The 20533-nt window shown below is 50.3% G+C and overlaps 1 protein-coding gene across 5 annotated transcripts in view; it reads left to right on the forward strand.

Annotated features, from left to right (window-relative positions):
- The window catches only part of HEMGN (hemogen), a 128730-nt gene extending 109498 nt beyond the window's left edge, over positions 1-19232 (forward strand). For 3 of the 5 annotated variants that reach the window (XR_012645599.1, XR_012645598.1, XM_074994486.1), the window contains exons 2-4: positions 16356-16446; positions 17025-17278; positions 19022-19232. Coding sequence is in view for 3 of the 5 variants with exons in the window: in XM_074994486.1 (XP_074850587.1) it covers positions 16356-16446; positions 17025-17278; positions 19022-19131 (455 nt within the window). In the remaining 2 variants the exon portion in view is untranslated. Of the gene's footprint in view, positions 1-7411; positions 7587-10044; positions 10278-16355; positions 16447-17024; positions 17279-19021 lie in introns of those variants that run through there. The other 2 variants (XM_074994485.1, XM_074994483.1) reach the window with 2 other exon arrangements.
- Positions 19233-20533: the final 1301 nt, after the last annotated feature.

Below are 20533 nucleotides of genomic sequence, written 5' to 3' on the forward strand. Positions count from 1 at the left end.
CTGGGGTGTGGAAAGGTTTTATCGCCTGGGTTTGCAATGTCATCCAGTAACATTCTGCAGAGTCAAGGCTCCTTTATCATGCTTCGGCAGCCTGCAGGAGTCTCCCCCAGGGCATGAAAAGGAAGCCCAGCCTGGCCGTAATGTGGGCATCTCAGGTTACTCCACAGTTTTGCAGCATGCAGTCTAGTTCAGAGCCTTCAGTCAAACTTCAGCTGCTGATCACACAGCCAGCACTGCAAAACGGCCAAAGCCATCAAGATTCTGACCAGAATCCATGGAAAATGTGTCTCCTGTCTATGTGGAGTGTGTTGTTCCAGCTGTGGGGACTCGAGATGCTCACAGCTTTACTATAGCTGCGTTTTCAGCAGGGCCTGCTGTTTTCTGGACTACTACTACCTCTGCTGCCTAGGCCCTCCAGAGTTGTCGAGCCACCAACCTCCAAGTGCGAAAAACAGGAGCTGAGCACTCCAGTACCTGTCAGAATCTGGGCCGAGGGCATGCACAGAGCTACAGACTTATCACTGGCCCAGGAGCCTGCTGAAAGGAAATGGCCAGAGCCTGCCTGCACTGCATCCAGTGTCAATTAACTGCAGGGACTTTGGACCACTCCAGTGACTAGGACAGGGGTCTGTAACCTGCGGCTCCAGAGCCACATGTGGCTTTGTAAGGACTTCTTTGTGGCTCCCAACACTATAATTGCAAAGTTTTGGTTTGGTGTTTTTTTTTAAAGTCCTGATTATTTTCAATAAACCATGAACATCCAAAAGCCCAAAAATGAACAACTCAGATCTGAATAGCTAATGATAAGTGATCTTGAAATGTTGGATAACTCCCACTACCATCCTCCAGGGAGAGAGAGAAGGTTTGGGAGTGAAAGTCAGGAAGACAGTGGTACAAACACACGTAAAGTGTGAGGAAGTGGAATATGTAAAAAGTTTGTGAATGTCCTGCAGTAAACATGTATCACATTACAAATCGTGTGTGTGCTGCTCTTAAAACAGGTGTTACAAAAAGTACGGTTTGATGTTATTTATTAAGGACTGTCTCATATTCACCTGCATTCCAGCTCTTGAACTACTGATTTTTTTACAGAATTGGAAAAAATGGCTCTTGCTATTTTGGTTGCCAGTCCCTGGACTAGGGCAATGGCTGGGAAGTATCCTGTTCGTCCTGTGAAGGTGTTAGGGTAACAGAGAAATCCCTTATGTGTATCTTGTGCTCTCCTGGTCTGTGTCAACTGAGTCTTTGTCAGGCACATGTGCTATTCGTCTTCCCTGCTGGTGCCATTTGGGAAGGGGTCTTTCCTACCAGGCCAGCTGGTTCCTAGGTGTCTCCATCACAGGCCTCATCAGGGCACTCATAGTGCCAGGGCTCCCCAAGCATTGATTCGTCTTCGAGTGGTCCCCTTGGGTGCTCCATGTCAGGTGTTGGGCCTGCCCCGGTGCCGCAGTTCAGAGATTTTTCAAGCCATAGTTAGCCAGACCACGCATGTGCAGGAGCATGCCGGGCTCTTCATGCGCTTTTGGTCACATGCGCAATCCAGTCCAAGCCAGTTCCTCTCAACCGCCAGCGGCTGCAAACGGACTTTGCTTGTGCTCCAACACATGCCTGAAACAAAAGTTCGGAATTGTCTGTAAATAGTTTCTTGCCTTTTTGCAGCATTTTAAGAGAAAGAAGGGAGAAAAGGAGGCATTCTTAATAAGTTAAAAGTAATCTGAGAGTTGCTTAAGAATGGTTCTTATTGACTGTTAACAATCATTTACAACTGCTAAATACTATTAACTACTGTTTGCTATTCATAAAAAAGCCTGTTTGTTATTCGTGCGTGTTTAAAAAAAAAAAAAAAAAAGTCTGTGGCAGGCTTTAAAAAGCGTGATTCATGTTGCGAAGCCGTGCCGGCTTCCGATGGCCACAGCAAATGCATTCACTGCCTGGGGGAGCCCATATACCACAGAAGTGTCCCCACTGCTGCAAACTGACAGCAAGATCCAGAAAAGACGGAGATGAGGCTAAAGATGATTTTACTCGGTAAGGCTCTTCAGCCTACGACCTCTGAGCTGACTCCCTGCGAGGGTCCATCGCTGCCTCAAAAGCACAAAGTAGCGTCTTTGACTCCCTCTGGCCATAAGAAAGAGATCCTCTCCCACTCGATCCTTGCCAGTGTTACTGATGAGCAGGACAAGTGAGGTTGAAAGCCGTGACCCCTCTACATCTAAAGGGGACAAATGGGCTAGGGAGCAGAAATCAGTGAGCATACCCCAGGCACACAGGCAAGCCTCGGAACCACGGAATTTGCGTGCCTCAAAGCGATCGGCAGCAGAAACTGTGGCACCGAGACAATCGTCCCTAGTACTGAAAACAATGGCAGCACCAGAGGACCCGGTGCATAAGCCCACGGCACCAAAGATCTTGGTACTGGCGGAATCTGCACCGAGAACATCTGACCTGAGGTCAGTGCCGACAGCGTTGAAACAAACTGCACTGACAGACTCTGCACTGAGGCATATGGCACTGAGTGGAGTACCAGCTATATCAGCACCAATTCCATCGGCAACGTACACTTCAACCTTTACAGCCCAACATCCTGGAAAGGCACAGGCTAAAACTCGCTACTGTAGTCCTTCTCCTGACTTAAAAAACAACAAGAAGTCCTGTGGCTCCTTCTAGACTACCAGGTATTTTGAAGCATAAGCTTTAGTGGGCAAAGATCTGCGTCTCCTGACTTAGTTATCATGTCGTTGCTGCTATACCATAATTCTCCTGTAGACTCAATTGTACTAGAATGGCCTCTGACACCTCCATCTCCCTTCCTCAGGCCTCCTTCTCCTTGGCTCAGACCTTCTCCTACCTCGCAACAACCACACCAGTCACACGAATACTCTCACCAGATATCCCCTTCTCCTCCTCTGTCACTGAGTAAGTCTCACCTACCTTACTCCTTCCACCACCATACCTACAGGAGACATTCGCATTCCTGATCTTCCTCACTGGGATCACATTTCCATTATTATTTGCGTCCATATAATCGCAAAGACTACTATTAAGAACACTACTCTCATAGATCCAGGGACAGATCCCCAGAGTCACGTCCCTCATATAGACATTCTACATCTCCACTTCTCAAAGAAGCATAGGCACTTCTCATCAAGAGAACGCCTAGAACCAATGCACCCTGCTCCCTTGGAACCCACAGAGGAGAAGCCAGAAGAAATTGTGGAAGAACAAACGGAGACCTATCAAACAGATGTTTCCTCATCATCCTCAGATGAGGCTGTTGTCCAGGGGACTTGTCCCCTCCTGATGATCTTAGACAATTTCAGGAGCTCTTTAAGAGGGTCGCTCAGTCACAGGGCATACAAATCACAGAGGTACAAGAAAAGTAGCATAGGCTCCTTAAGAATCTAAGACCTCTGACATCATCCAAGACAACCATTCAGTTAGATGAGGCCATTGCAGAAGCTGCAGATAATATTTGGCAGACCCCCACCTCCATCCCACCAACCAATAAGAGAGTGGATAAAAAGAACTTCGTTCCCTCGAAGGGAAAGGGATTTCTCTTCAGTCACCCTCGACCCAACTGTCTTGTGGTGGGGTCCTCACAACAAAGATCATAGACTCTTCAATGTAAATCTGCAGTGTCAGACAAGGATGCTAAGAGGCTAGACCTATTCGGACAAGAGGTCTATTCATCCTCTACTCTGTTGTTATGAATGATGAATTGTGCTGCACACCTTTCCAACCATATCTTTGATAATGATACAAAACTGATGTCCCTAATGGAATATCTCCCTGATGACAAGAAACCCATATTAAAATTGATAGTCCAGGAAGGATATACTGCCTCACATACGGAAGTCCAAATTGCTCTAGACATTGCAGACACAGCTGCATGATCTACTGCAACTGCGGTCATAATGAGATGGGTCTCCTGGCTACAAACATCTGGCGTCCCTAAAGAATTGCAAACAAAGGTGGAAGACCTCCCCTTTGTTAAGTCTGTATTGTTTGCCAAGTCTACAGATATGGTTTTACACTCTAGTAAAGACTTGAGAACTACTTTGCAAACACTGGGTATGTATACCTCCCCCGTACAAGAGGAAGACCTATATCAGTGCCGCTACAATTACCAACCTCAGCGAACACAATACCACCAACGTAGCTATGACCCGTGGCATCATCAACAACAACAACAGCAAAGACCCCCGAGGTGGCATAACATGCAAGGCTGTAACCCTGCGTCACAAATGATAAGGCAGCAGGTTTGGATACTATGTCAAGGACGGTGACACCACACTCATCACCCAATACACACAGCTAGCGCACTGTTACACCACTGCCTCAGACCATTTTACCAGGTGTGGCAGACCACCACTGCAGACAAATGGGTGCTGGAGATCCTTTCTGCAGGCTATACCGTTCCATTCCGCACCCTTTCACCAACCCCCCGCCAGTCCCTCTTCAGAGATCCCTCTCATGAGACGTTGTGGAAGAGCGAAGTGGACCACCTCCTGTCCATGGGGCTATCGAGAGGGTACCCAATGAATTCAAGGGAAAAGGGTTCTATTCCTGCTACTTCCTCACAGAGAAGAAAATGGGGCAGGGGGAGTGGAGACCCATCCTAGACTTATGGGCTCTTAACTGTTGTCTTTGCAAACAGTGTTTCAAGATGGTCACCATTACCTCTATAGTTACCACAATGGATGATGGGGACTGGTTTGCAGCCCTCGACTACAAGACACCTACTTTCATATAACTATCCACCGTGCCCACAGATATTTTCTCTGCTTCACACTGGGCACAGATCTTTTTCAGTACAAAGTCCTGTCATTCGGCCTGTCATCGGCGCCCAGAGTCTTTGCAAAAATGCTCTCAGTAGCAGTGGCTTACTGCATCACCTAGCTCTTTTCATCTTTCCATACCTAGATGATTGCCTTTTGAAGAGCTGCTCACTTGCGGATGTCCTCCATATGATAAGCATTACCACAAAGACTTTCAGTCTCTGGGCCTTATCATCAGTTTTCAGAAATCAACCACCGAGCCCACGCAGATCATAGAATTTATAGGGGCTCATCTCAGTTCTATCACGGCAAAAGTGTACTTACCAGCACCTCATTTTCATGCAATGCAATCACTAATGGAAATCCTGATGCCCAGTCCTACGACACACGTGAAAACTTGCCTCCAGCTTCTGGGTCACATGGCGGCCATCTCATCTGTGGTTCAAAATGCCAGGCTGCATTTTCACTGTCTCCAGCATTGGCTAGCATCAGTATATACACCAATAAAACACAAGAGGTATTGCCAACCGCAGAGGTTCAAAAATCCTTGTGGTGGTGGATGAACCCTAAAAATCTACTATCGGGGGTTCCCTTTCACCAGCCCCAAACTTCCATTTTTATAATGACAGATGCCCCCAGCATGGGCTTGGGAAGCACATATGGGGGACAAATCAGTGCAAGGACATTGGTCACAACAGCAGATGGCTCTACATATAAACATGAGGGAGCTATGAGTGTTGTTCAGTGCTTGCAAACACTTCCTACCGTATATGTGGGGTGCAGTGGTTGGCATCAATACCATCAATGTTAGCACAATGTACTACATCAACCGACAAGGTGGGGCCAGATCTTGCACAGTGTGCACAGGATGTTCGTCTGTGGAACTGGTGTAAGGCAAACGGCATAATCTTGAGGGCCTCATACTTACCGGGCATCAGCAACGTCACAGCAGACCCATGGAACAGATAATTTGCACCGGATCATGAGTGGGAGATCTGCCCGGATACACTCTGCCGCATCTTCTGCATTTGAGGCTTCCCTCAAATAGACGCATTTGTGACCTACAACAATAGAAAATGTCCTTGTTTTTTGTTCCAGGGCGGGTCTTGGCCCAGGCTCATTAGGGGATGCTTTTCTCATACCATGGAAAGAACCCCTCCTCTATGCTTTTCCCCTCCTCTGGTTCTCATTCACAAAGTTCTGGAAAAGGCGAGGCCAGAGAAGGTCAATCTGATTCTCATAGCATCGGCGTGGGACTGTCAGCACTGGTTCCCACTGCTACAACGAATGTCATTTTGCCCTCCACACCCCTCCTCATCGTTCCAGACTTTACACAGAATTTGGAGACTCTGACCCACTCTCAACCTTGAACATTATGTCTTACGGCAGGGTTGACTCTTGGTTCAGCGCCTTGGAGAACTTAGGCTCTGAGCAGGTCTAGGAAGTACCGATATGTAGCCAACGAACTTCCACACGAAAGGCTTACCTCTATAAATAGAAATGGTTTATGTCCTGGTGCTCCTCCAGACAATTACACCCACTGGAGGCACCCATACCCACAATTCTAGATTATTTATTGGACCTTAAACAAGGAGGACTCATGCTACTGACCGTAAAGGTCCACTTGGAAGCCATATCGGCTTTTAGACACACTGTAGAAGGGGTGATGGTTTTCGCCCATCTTATCATGACCTGGTTCCTAAAAGGTCTTATGAACTTATATCTTCCTCATAAACTAATAGCACCTCCATGGAGCTTGAACCTGGTACTGGACACATTATCTAGACCACCTTTCAAACCACTAACCACCAGGTCACTTCGTTTACTTACCTTAAAGACAGGATTTCTTCTCACTGTAACATCAGCCCATAGAGTCAGCGAGTTGGTTGCAGTAATGGCAATTGCATCTTATACAACTTCCTCTAAGAACGCAGTGATATTACATTTACATCCTGTGTTCCTTCCCAAGGTCTCGGAATTCCACATAAATGAACCGATAATGTTACCACCCTTCTATCCTAAGCCGCACTCTTTGAATAGAGAAACAAGGCTGCACACACTTGACATGAGGAGGGCTCTGGCCTTTTATATAAATAGAACAAAACCATTCCATAAAACAGATAGATTATTTGTATCCCCTGTGCAGAGATCGAAGGGTGAGGAGCTGTCATCACAAAGGATCTCGGATATTATTACAATTTGCATTAAGATGTGATATTCATTACGTAAAACCACCTTATCAGCTCCACCCCCAAAGCTCATTCTACCAGGGCAGTGGTAACAGCCTTCTTCAGATGAGTCTCCTTGAGGGACATTTGCACAGCAGCAACGCGGTCCTCCTATGATACATTTGCTAAACATTATGCGATACATCGTCATATGGAGAAAGACATGCGCCTTCCGGCAGCGGTGCTTTCTGTGGCGAACAACCCAACTCCAGTACCCGCCTCTGTACTTCAAGGGGGGGTCACTGCTGTATCGTCACCTGACATGGAGCACCCACGGGGACCACTCGAAGAAGAAAGAGAAGTTACTCTGTTGTGTAGTAATGATGGTTCTTTGAGATGTGTCCCTGTGGGTGCTCCACTACCCACCCATTCCTCCCTGCTTTGGAGTTCTGCTTTGTTTTTCAGATGCTCCTGGGGTGGTCTTCGAGGAACTGGCTTGGACCGGTTATGCACGTGACCAAAAGCGTGGTCCAGCTAACTATGGCTTGAAAATCTCTGACCTGTGGCACTGGGGCGGGTCCGACACCCAACATGGAGCACCCACAGGGGGATATCTCAAAGAACCATCATTATTACACAAGTGAGTAACTTCTCTTTCTCACTGCTGGGGCTCCCCTCTCCTTCCGGGCACCCTCTGGAGCAGCACCACAGCCTGGCTGGGAGCTGCTGGGAATCCCTGGCACGTAGTCATCCTCTTGAAACTCCTGGGACTCCTGCCCGCTTTTCCATAAGAATGGCCACGCTGGGTCAGACGAACAGTTCATCCCGACCAGCGTCCTGTCTGCCGATAGTGGCCAGTAACAGGTGCCCCAAAGGAAATGAATAGGACAGGTGATCAAGTGATCCCTCCCCGTCTCCGAATTCCCAGCTTCTGACACACAGTCTGGGACACCGCCCCTGCCCACCCTGGCTAGCAGACGTCAATGGACCTGTCCTCCATGAACTTGTCTAGTTCTTTTTTGAACCCTGTTATAGACTTGGCCTTCACAATGTCCTTTGTCAAGGAAACCTGCAGTTCTCCCTCCCCTCCTCTGCACAGGGCCCTGCCTACACTGGGTCATTCCCAGCACTGTCAGGCTGCCATCAGGCCCGCTTGCTTTCCCGGCAAATTGGACACAATAGCTGCTTTGACACCTAGCTCTTTCTGAGCCAGCCAGCTTGCATTACTCTCAAGGTGTACCTCATCCCAGAGAGACCATCCAAGCAAAACACCTACATGCATGTGAACTCGCTCACCATGCACCACGCCACCCTAGTGGTTACACTGAGGTCGCACATTCACCAGACCAAGCACCCAGTCTCATGGGGACCAACAGTGCCACACGCACCACCCCAGCAGACAGAGTGGGATAGCAACTGGACAATGGCTCTGAGGGTTGTCACGAGTAAGGTGTTGTGGCTACATTCATCAGGCTTCTCAAGGGAAGTCCAGAGCATCCATCACTGGCATGGTGGTAGGGCGGCTAGTGCAGGCCAGGGATGCAGCACCAGCCCCTCAGTCAGTGCCTCCCTGTGATTCTCTCCCCCTCCCCAGGGCAGGGAGCCATGGCTTGGCCCTATCCACTCCTGATGAGGCTCTATGGCCTCACGGGGCATGGGAAGCGGGGTAGGGGCTATGGACCTATTCAGAGGCACTTGGCAGTTCCACGCCCCTGGCAGGCACCACCCCGAAGGTATTGCCCCTTATTCCATAAGGTTATCATGACAAGCCATATAGCCTGCTCAGTATATTACAGGAGAAAGTCTGGCTGTCATACGACTTGTGTCCCGGTATTGGTGCATTCCTGGGCTGCAGGCATGGCCATCAGGCGTCTGGGCACTGGCTCCTTGTCTGACAGCCAGGGGAATAGTTCCTTGTGCATCCTCAGTTCTGTGCTGGCTGGGCACCTGCTGAAAGTGGGAGCAGTAGGCAGGTGTAAGGGCCTAACACTCCATGGGGGCACTGCTGTAATGCAGCTCCTGCTCAGCCTAACCCCAGCCTGGCACTGAAACTGGCAACAGAGGGACTGCTCTGCTCCATTTGAGGACCCTTCTGAACAGGGAGGCAGGTCTCCTAGGCCCGCTTTAGGGCCACTCTGTGCCTGTGTAACTGAGGGAAGTGAGAGCTGAGGACAGTTTCCCTAGCTTTGCTCATGTCCACATGAGTCGTGAGTGAAGGCAGCTGACCACGGAGGCCAGACTCAGCAAAGCATGTAGTGATCTGCCACATCAGCAGTAGCCCTCAAAGCTTGTTACTAACAAGCTCCACGTTTTGCAAATGGGGAAACTAAGGCACAGAGTCTGGAGGTGACTTGGCCAAGATCACTAACAGGCCCCCTGAGCCCTGGTCTAATGCTCTATCCTCTAGGCAATGCTATCCCCACTACATGCGCAGTTCCCCTGGGTTCTGCACATGTGTAAGTCTTTGGTTGGGCTGGAGCCTGGCATGCCCTTGATATCGTAAATGGGACGACTGACACTGTCTGATTACGGGTGACGGGGCAGAACTGCTTAAAAAGCAGCACGGAGGGAACAAAATGGTGTGCTCAGAGCCTGCTGCATGGGCGTTACCAATACTCTGGCAATGCAGGCCAGGGACTGGGAGGGACACGCCCTGTGCGGGCTTGGGGAGAACTGACAGTGCAGAGACCATGCCCAGCCCCAAATGGCTGCCCCTTTGAGCAAAGCTCTGCCCCAGAGATCAGAGCAGCACAGCCATGAAATTCACCCTCTGCTGAAGGCCTGCGGCCACCTACATACATTAGACCTGAAACAAGAGCCCTCTGTTGGGTGCGATGCCCCTTTGTCCTCCTGCCCCCCACGTCCAATGGCAGCCAGTAGTGGGGCTGCTGAGCCTCCCTCCCACCTCTGCGGCTGTTAAATAGGAGGGTCTCTACACTCAACGGCTCCAGCATCTCTTCCCTTCCTGTTTCGGGAGCCTGGCCTGGCACCACACTGCACACTAATAACCCTGTGCAGCGGCGTGACAGGACGTGAGCTCAGGCTCCCTCAGCTTTGTGACATGATAAGGAGCAGAGCCGGACCAGCCCAGTGGCCAGGCCAGATAAGCCATGCCGAGTGGGCGGGCTGTGTTTTCGCTAGTTACCCCTTGTGCAGCATGTACCCTGAGTGATCCTGGAGGCCCTTAGTGCGCAGCTAAGCTGCGCTGTAATTAAAACACAGAGCCTCAGCAACAACCCGCAAAGAACAATGGAGGGTCTGGAAAAGGACCACCCTTACTCGGAATCTTCCCAGCAGCCTCCCCCAGCTGGAGAGGAACACACTGTACCAGGTAACATTGCAAAGCTATTGCCTCTTACATGACAGGGTGGAACAGGAGCGTGCTGTAGTCTAATGCCTTATTGGCAGGGTTGACAACTCTGACTGAAGCTACTCTGGGAGATTCCCCCTCCCCAACTGTGACATAAAGTCATTTTCTTAAACCATTCTATTAAAATCTCCAGCATTGCTTTCAGTAGTCACTGGGGAATTGCTGCTGATTCCTGGAGGCTTCAGGTTAGTCTTGGAAGGTTGGCAGGCCTAGGCACTAGAGTTCTTAGTGAGTTGCAAATAATCAAAGTGATGTGCATAAGCTATGGTAGATGCTGAGTATACAGAGTGTGGAAGAAGCAGATGTTTACCTTGCATACATTACCAGTCAGATAATTTTTCTCATTGTCACAAATGGTACAAGCATTTGGAAACACTTCTCAGTGCAGTCAGAATCCTGGACCAGTACAAATACTGAGTAAGTTTACAGAGAATTTTATGCTTCTTTGAGCTGGACTTGAGTGTGCCAGTCTTTGTGCATCAGTGTTCTTTTGTTGAAGAACACAGGCATTTTGCAATAGGAAGTCACTGTCTGGCAAGTGGTTACCACAAAACACTGCCATGTGGTGTGAAATCTAGCTAAATTATTGCTTTAACATGTGCACGAATCTTGGAATCAGGTGTGAAGTGAAATCAGTGATCCCAGAATGTTTTAAGCAATAGACAGTTTGCCATTCCAGTTTGAACAGGCCCTATACAGGCAATAGTTGGACTCTATGCTCCAGACTTCACATGCCAACATAAGGTGATTATGCAGAATAGAAAGCAAGCAAACCCTAGGGAGCCTGTGCTCAGTACTTTGTTATAGTGAGGGAAAAATGGTATTGAGGTCACTGACAATCAAAAATAATTTGTGCAGGCTAGAGTGTAAAGCTGGCACAGGTTTATTATAAGCCTAGAACAAGGGTCTGCAACCTGCCGCTCCAGAGCCACATGCAGCTTTTAAGGACTTCTTTTTGGCTCCCGACATTATAATCACAAAGTTAAAAAAAAAATCTTGATTATTTTCGATACAGTGAATGTCTAAAAGCCCAACAATGAACACCTCATATCTAAATAGCAAATTACGTATAATCTTGAAATGTTGACTCACTCTCCCTAGCATCCTCCAGTGAGAGAGAAGGCTCGGCCATGAAAGTCATGAAGACAGTAGTACAAACACATATGTAAACTGTGGGGAAATAGAATAGGTAAAAAGTTTGTGAACGTCCTGCAGTAAACATGTATCACATTGCAAATCATTGTGTGTGTGTGCTGTTCTTAAAATAGGGGTTACAAAAAGTCTGGTTTAACGTTATTTATTAAGGACCGTCTCATATTCACATGCATTGCAGCTCTTGAACTACTGAGTTTTTTGCCGATTTGGAAAAAAATGGCTCTTGCTATTTTGGTTGCCAACCCTGGCCTTGACGATTTTCTCAGAGTTTGTTTCTCAGATAGTTGACTGTCTCTTAGCTCACTAAAAGAAATAAGGAGTTCACCTCAGTTACACCTTTTCAAAGTGCAACATGTGAGTGTAGCTAACTGCATCTTGGTCTAATAGCCATCATTTCATTCATTCCATCAGTCCTGTGAGCGGCCTTCTACCGTTCAAATGAGCCAGGCTTCTCAGCAACTTTGCTGCTGCTTTACTGGTTGGCAGGTGCCAGGATGGATCACTGTGCCATGTTGTGTCACTAAAATAATTCCTTTGGAGGGGGTGGAGTTGTCACTATGCCATTTTGTACAGTAAGAACACCACAACAATGAGAAGTCCTGTGGCACCTTATAGACACACATATTTTGGAGCACAAGCTTTCGTAGGCAAAGACCTGCTTCTTCAGATGCATCTGATGAAGTGGGTTTTTGCACATGAAAGCTCATGCTCCAAAATATGTTAGTCTATAAGGTGCCACGAGACTTCTTGTTGCTTGTGCAGTTACAGACTAACACGGCTACCCCTCTGATACTAAGAACGTCACATTTCACAACATGCATGTGCTGAGAATTAAAGGAAGCCGCTGCTGCTGTACAGGACTATCAAGCTGTGGTATGCTTCCCTTACAGCATATTATCCACTTTATATTACACATTTTGAATCACTGTGTAAATTCTCACTTACCCCCTGTCTTGTCTGTTCTGATTGTGAGTGTCTTGTGGACAGGACTGTCTCTTTCTGGGTGTCTCTCTGGTGCCCAGCACAAGTAAGCCTTCAGGCATTACAGTAAAAATGATAATGCTGCAGCCTTGTGCTCAGCTCAGAATGGGATCTAAAGCATGCAACAGAAGCATCCCTGGAGTTAATTTCTCATCATTCACTCCTAGCTGGTGCTGCAGATCCAGAGGAGGAAATTCTTGGCTTAGAACACTAGACAGATGCTGGTGCTATTCCCAGAACAGTCGGAGTCCTTGTGAACAAGCCACTTTGCCGCTGCATGCCTCAGTTTCTCAATTTAGTTATAATACCACTTCCTAGGTCTCCTAGAGCTTGTTTGGGGTGCTCAATGCATTAACATACTTTGAGGCTATTGGCTGGAAGGTGCTAGGTGTAATTACCCACAACCGGCCTCGTTCCTCACAGTCCCCTGTTGGGACTGTTGCAGAAATGCATTTTCTGCCTGCACAGCATAGTTACTGTGATGCGTTTCAGAGCAAAGGGGTGCTAGGACCGCTGCTGTGAGCCTTGTGTGCCTTGCGCTCACAGCTGCTGAGGCCTAGGAAGGGAGGACCACGACCTGCACATACAGACCAAGTCATGCTCAGTGACTCAGGCTACGTCTACACGTGCACGCTACATCGAAATAGGCTACTTCGATGAATAACGTCTACACGTCCGCCAGGGCTGGCAACGTCGACGTTCAACTTTGATGTTGGGCAGCACCACATCGAAATAGGCGCTGCGAGGGAACGTCTACACGCCAAAGTAGCACACATCGAAATAAGGGTACCAGGAACAGCTGCAGACAGGGTCACAGGGCGGACTCAACAGCAAGCTGCTCCCTTAAAGGGCCCCTCCCAGACACAGTTGCACTAAACAACACAAGATCCACAGAGCCGCCAACTGGTTGCAGACCCTGTGCATGCAGCATGGATCCCCAGCTGCCGCAGCAGCAGCCAGAAGCCCTGGGCTAAGGGCTGCTGCACACGGTGACCATAGAGCCCTGCAGGGGCTGGAGAGAGAGCGTCTCTCAACCCCTCAGCTGATGGCCGCCATGGCGGACCCCGCTATTTCGATGTTGCGGGACGCGGATCGGCTACACGTGCCCTACTTCGACGTTCAACTTCAAAGTAAGGCGCTATTCCCATCCCCTCGTGGGGTTAGCGACTTCGACGTCTCGCCACCTAACTTCGATTTCAACTTCGAAATAGCGCCCAACACGTGTAGCCGTGACGGGCGCTATTTTGAAGTCGGCGCCGCTACTTCAATGTAGCGTGCACGTGTAGACGCGGCCTCAGAGTCCCTAGGGGCAGGTGCCTGTACCACAGGGCTAGCTTTGGGGCTGGGGCTCAGGGACTGGGGGGTGCAAATCCTGGCCCCAGGGAAGTCAATGGGAGTTCTGCCACTGACAGCAGGCATTAGGATTCCAGCCTGGAAGTCTGTCCCCAGCTCAGCCGTTGCCTGGCCACGTGACATAGGGCAAGTCACAAAGGCCCATAACACCACCAGACCAGTGAGCACTTGTGCACCCGGAACCCTTCACACAGGGGTTGGTGGGGTTTTGTGCAGTGAGTTGTGTTGTTTTTGCTGCCAACAACCTTCATCCCAGGGAGTCCCTCTGGGTGCATTTGCACTGCAGTTAGACACCTGCAGCTGGCCTGTGCCAGCTGATGTGGGCTCACCTGGAGTGGGGGGGGCTGTTTCATGGTGGGACAGATATGCAGCCTCAGCTCTGAGACAGCCCCGTCTTGCACAGTCCAATCAGTGAGTGATCCATCCTGTCACCCACTCCCAGCCCTGGCAGTCAAAGGCAATGGGTTGTGTCCCTGACTATCCTGGCTCATAGCTACTGGTGGACCTGTCCTGCAGGAACTTCATTCTGCTTTGAACACTGTTCACAGAGACTTCCCCAGGACTGCCTGGTAGCCAGTTGCAGAGCTGAGATTAAGATGCAGGTCTAAGAAGTTCCAGGCCAGCACGATTTAGACAATGACAAAGAGAGAGAGTACTTATAAAGTCTGCAGATGATACCAAGCTGCGAGGCGTTGCCAGTGCTTTAGAGCACAGGGTCATAATTCAAAATGGACAAACAGGAGGAAAGGTCTGAGGTAAGCAAGAGGAAGTTCAGTAAGGACAAATGCAAAGTACTCCCCTTGGGGCAGAACAATCAGTTTCAGACATACACAATGGGAATGACTGTCTAGGAAGAAGTACTGTAGAAAGAGATCTAGGGAATCACACTGGAGGACAAGCTAAATGTGAGTTACCAGTACGATGAAACAAGAAACAAACAAAACCCCAAACAAAAAACAACAAAAAGCTAACATGATTCTGGGATGCATTAACAGGAGTGCTGTGAGCAAGACACGAGAGTCATTCTTCTGCTCAGCAGTAAACCGCCATGATAGCAGCCCTCGTCTTACCAGACATCGGTAATAACGGACCACTAGACTCCCCCAATGAAAGTAGAGTACTTGTATTGTGCAGTACTGTAAAGAGATCCCTGGTGTGTCTGGGAAAATCACCACTGCCAGCTCCATCTCGCCCCACCCACCCCCTGTGCTGGGACCGCCCAGTGGGTGGCTGTCAGCCTGAGCAGCCCCCATGCTCTGTCCTGAGTCTGGGAGGCTGGGAGCCTGGGCAGCCCCCACACTCAGGGCAGAGCATGGGGGCCACCGCCCTGTAACCCCTCAAATATAACGGACTTTCTGTTTTACTGGACTCCCCTCCCCCCCATTAGTCCATTATATGAAGACCATACTGTACGCTGCGCTCATTAGGCCTCAGCTGGAATATTGTGTCCGATTCTGGACTCCACATTTCAAGAAAGCTGTGGAGAAACTGGAGAGGGCCTAGAGAAGAACAACAAAAATGATTAAAGTTCTAGAAAACATGACCTATGAGGAAAGACTGAAAGAACTGGGTTTGTTTAGTCTGGAAAAGAGAAGACTGGGAGGAGACGTGATAACAGCTTTCGAGTACCTAAATGCCTGTTACAAGGGGGAGGAGGAAAAATTATTCTCCTTAACCTCTGAGGACAGGACAAGAAGCAATGGGCTTAAAATTGCAGCAAAGGAGCTTTTGTCTGGACATTAGGAAAAGCTCCCTGTCAGGGTGGTTAAGCTCGGGAATAGATTGCCTAGGGAGGTTGTGGAATTCCCATCATTGGAGGTATTTGAGAGCAGGTTAGATTGACATCTGTCAGGGATGATCTAGATGGTGCCTGGTCCTGCTGTGAGTGCAGAGGGCTGGACTTGATGACCTCTCGAGGTCCCTTCCAGTTCTAGTGTTCTATATGTATCCATCAGGCCACAATGGATACTCAGTGTTGGTAAAATTAGAGAAACCTGGAGATTTATGAACATGTGGCTGCACCCCAGTACAGATGAGCAACGAATACATGAGCCTTCAAACAGCAGCAGACTCAGCCCAGAGAGCTGTAAAGCCTTGTGTCCAGGCCGCCTCAGAGTCCAGGGAGCCAATGGCGGGACCAATGATCAGCAAGAACAACACCCGGCCAAGCCAACGGGTTTGGGTTAACAGCCTGCAGGCTTCCAACTAGCTGTTAGGCAACCTCTTAAAGTTCTGGTTGCAGCCCCCACTGCTGCCTGTGGGAGCTATTGTCCAAGAAGCTGCGCATGTCCAGCCCATGCCCAAAGCCTGCCTGCTTTCACTAAAGTGTTATCTGTGGCACGAGAGATGTGATCACTGGTGCACTTGTGTCCCAGCTGCTACTTACATGATCATGCACCCTTTGGCTCAGATTCCTCCCTTCCAACATCAGCTCCACCCCATGGTGCTCCTGCTTGATTCACTGTGTCATGCCCTGTCATCACCAGGAAGCCCTAGCACAGGCCAGGCTTCAATCACGACCTTGCATTAACAACTGGCTTGCTGTTGTAGGGGCTGTCACGCGCCGCTTGAGAGACCGAGAGCTGCTGAGGAAAAGGAAAGCAGAGGCACAGGAGAAAGATACTGTCCAGTGGGTTCTGAGGTAAGTTTCACTTACCCCAGGGGTGTTTTGCTCAGGGACAAGAGACCAGCTGTTGGCAGGCGAGCACCCACTGTATTCTCCCAGGCTGTGCTCTGTCCTGGAATAGAGAGTTTACCCACACCTGTCGTAGAGACAAAGGGGAGAGACATGAAGGCCTGACTATAGACTTCTGCCAGCATCGCAGTAGGGGCTGGGGTGTGACCTGTGACTGATGGAGCTGGGCCAGCCAAAGCCCCTCATGAAGCCAGACACAGCAGCAGAGCTGAACTTCAGCCAGTACAGTTTAGTTTGTGTGGAGGTTGCGGGGAGTGGGCTGAGTGTGCAGTGCACTGGAAGAGGAGGAGTGGCTGGAATAAACTACACCAGCAGCAGGGCAGGTCTGCTGGCCTGGCTGGGGCCACAGGAGGAATTGTTTGCCGGTAGAGGCAGCAGTCCAGTTCTACTGACAGAGCGCTCTGAGCACGGGGAATCCAACCCCCAGGGACAGTGCCTGGCAGCTGGGGGCTTCTTTCTCCTTTGTGCCCAGTCCAGTTGCCACAGGTCCCAGCACTGTGTGAAATGCTGCAATGTTCTGACAGAGAGCAGGTGAAAGGCAAAGGGCCCAAGAGGGGCCGAGGCACTGGAAGAGGAAGAGGCCGGCAGCAAGCTACGGAGGCAGCACCTCAGCCTGAAGAGCCAGAGGACGTGGAGAAGGAACCAGCAGAGAAAGCCCAGGCATCCCCAGGGCCCCATGGGGAGGAGCCCACCCTGCCTGTGACTCCCGAGCTGCCTGGTGGGACTCAGCAGGAGGCAGTGGAGGGGCACGCAGCTGAGGACATTCTGCATCCAGTGGGTAAGCGATCAGAGACCCCCTGGGATCACAGCACATTCCCAGAGCTCCCTCCCCTAGCTGCACCCATGGGGAGGAGAGGCACTGCCCAGCCAGTCACGCACGCACTGGGGCTTTGCCTGGCTAACAGCAGCAGAGCCTCCTCCTCCTCCCTCCAGCCTGCACTGGGACAGGGCAATGACTGAACTACAGCAAACTCCACCCCACTTGGAGAACTGGCCTGTTCCAAGCTCCAGCCCCTGTGGCAGCTCCTGGGCAGGCCCCATTCTGTGGCTGAGAGTACTACGAAGTACGTGGGAGCTGAGGGCTCTGTCCAGGGCCCACCTGCAGGGAGGTCACAGACAGTGCAGAGGGGGCAGAACCAAACAGGGTAGTGGGACTGTGTGTCTGGGCAGCTGGGGAGCCCGAGTCCAGTCCCAAGAGAAACCCACACATCACCAGCGCAGCCTGGCAGGCAAGTGTGGAGATTCTGGGCCCTGGGGTGCTCCCCTTAGGTGCCCTGAACAGCTACAGAGATGATGGGGCCCTGTATTACCTGGGCCCCTGCCTGGCTCATTTAGCGCTGTCAACATCAGGCTGTTCATGCTTATTCTTGAGGCTATGTGGAGATCTGGGCTGAGGTTCCCCAAACCAGGTATGTGATTTGAGAGCCCATTTCCCATTGGCATTGATGGGAACTGCACAGCCACCTCCCCTACAGACTTTGAGACCATTCCCTTAGGGCCTTCGTGTGAGATGTGCAGGGTGCCTGCATCACCACTGACCTCCACTGGAGTGCAGAGATCCCAAGGACCCAAAGCCACATCAAGGGTCCATGCATCTGCACAGGGCTCCACTGTTTGGGGGCAGGCTCCCCATCCCATGCAGAGCTCATTGCGGGCTGGGCACGTAAGCCTTCTACACAAAGGAGGTGTCTTTGTAATCGAAGACCAGCACCTCATCTCCAACTGCCATGTAAGCTCACCCTCCCCATATGTTTAAAAATATGGGCCCAAAATTGACGCACCTACAAGCATACGGGGTATCATAGGACCCACTAACCCTAGCAGCACCACTTCCAGATTGCTCTGGGAATTAGCTGGTTCTAGACCTGAAACTCCCTCTTGCCCTGCGGTCTCTCTCTTTCTTTGACATGCAGGGTGCTGCTTCTTCAGGACTCAGCCCTCTGGTCCAGTTGCGTTAGCCCTCCCCTTCCACAGCAACCAGAGTTCTCCAGACAACCCTCGTAGGCAACCCTCTGAGCTCCACAGCCTGGTCCCTAGCACTTCCTGCCTGTGGATGCCGCCCAGGGACACCATACCTGGAACTGTGCGGTCTGCCTTCCCTCAGGCCCTCACTGCCTTCCTACCTCTCAGCTTGACCTAGTCCCCCAGCTCTCTGGGTTTGCCTGTACAAGCCCCCTCTTCCCGAACAGGCAGTGTAGACTAGAGACCCAGATACACCTCCCTTCTCCCAAGGCACAAATGCAGACTACTTCCACCCCATCCCCCTTTCTACAGCCAACTTCCCAGCTTTCTTTCAGGGCCCTGCTCCTCCTCCAGTTGGACTTCATCAGCAGTTAGCTGTAGTGATCCCTGGCTTTCCTCCAGGGGTAGGTTAGTTGGCCTGTTACCTATCACAGAGGGCTTGACAGCACTGTTAATAAAAGCCAAGCTTCCCCAGTGAGTGCATGATTCCAGCAGCTGGGGAGCTAAGGAAAACATCTAAACCCCCCAATTAAACAGCTTTTCTTATTTTATTTTACAGAGCTTGAAGAAGTGCCAAAGTCAGAAGATGCAGGCATCTCAGAGGTTTTGACCGTCCCTCTGGCAAATGACCACACAGATAATGGATACTACCCTTCTGGTTTATTTTAATTTTTTTTCCTTTACATTGCTTCTGTCAAACTGCAGCCACTGTGGAATGATTTAGATCTGCATGTCCTCCGTGAGCAATAAAAACAAAACACTGCACCAGCACCTCCCATCACTGGTATTTTGCCTACATAGGAGCACTGGGGAAATCTGTTCAGTTCCCTCCAAAATATCATCCCTCTAACACCCAGCAGCTGTGCGCCCAGGACTATACCACAGATCTTGGAGGGGGGTGTCTCTTCCAACCCTCCCTCTCCGTTTCCCTCAGCTGGGGGAAATTCCCAGTGATTCTGGGGACCTGGGCTCCATTGTCTTCTGCTGGGCTTCCCCTGCATCCCCGATCCTGCTGAAATCTGGGGATTTCCCTGGCTAAGCTCATTTCTGGATTGGGCTTTGCAACTTGCAGATGTTAGCTCTCAGGCAGCAGTGGGGTGTCAGCTGTTTATCCAGCTTTCCAGCTGCTGCTCAACATGTAACTATAACTTATTCAGGGGTTCTCAAACTGAGGTCAGTGCCCCCTTAGGGGGTCATGAGGCTACTACCTGTGTGTGTGGTGGTGGGAGGGGGGTGTTGTGAGCTGTCAGACTCTGCCCTTTAAGCCCCATTAGGCCTCCAGCATTTATGAGCATGTTGAATGTAAAAACCATGGTTTTTAACTTATCTGCGGGGAAGTAGAGGTGTGGCTCTCACAGGCTTGCTGCCTGCTGGGATCACCAGTACAAGGGTCTGAGACTCAGCTGGCCCTTGGCTTCACATGACTCCCCCGGGCAGACCCTGGGAGATGGGGGCTGTTTGAGTCTGGCTGTCCTTGCAGCAGTGGTATTTATTGCAAGCAGGGCTGAATCTTAGGACTTTCTGAAATCTCTTCACTTGGAGCTGTATTTTGTGCTTGTCCTTTGTGGTAGCCCCTGGGTGGACCAGGCAGGAGGGAAGCTGTGTTTCACATTCACTTTTCACTTGCCAAACTCAGATACAGCCTCCGTAACTGTGCTGTCTATATCATGCCCCTGGGATGGGGCTTCATATGCCAGCAGTGCTGGGATTGGAGCACAGAGGGGAGGCCAGGAGAAGGACAAGGAATGCACTGACAGTGTCCCAAAGGCTTTCAGAGTTACAGCCCAAGCCGTAACAGTGCCACTTAATCAGCATATGGGTCACAGGGAAGGAGATGGATTGCCCTGCCCTGAGCAGTGAACCAGGCACCATATCTCCAAACCCTGTGGCTAAAGAGAGCCGCTGCTCCTATGCCCACCGCTGTGCTGAGGAAGGTTCGCAATTCCTTATGGCATCCCTGCTTATAATTGTGAGTTGGCCTGGCAGGACTGAGCCCAGAATGGCCTCCGCTAAGAGCATGCCGCAGAATGTTCTAGACCAATGGGACCGATTATAAAATAAGCTCTATGGA

The sequence above is a fragment of the Carettochelys insculpta genome, chromosome 5, assembly GCF_033958435.1.
Source record: "Carettochelys insculpta isolate YL-2023 chromosome 5, ASM3395843v1, whole genome shotgun sequence".
Classification (NCBI taxonomy): domain Eukaryota; kingdom Metazoa; phylum Chordata; order Testudines; family Carettochelyidae; genus Carettochelys; species Carettochelys insculpta.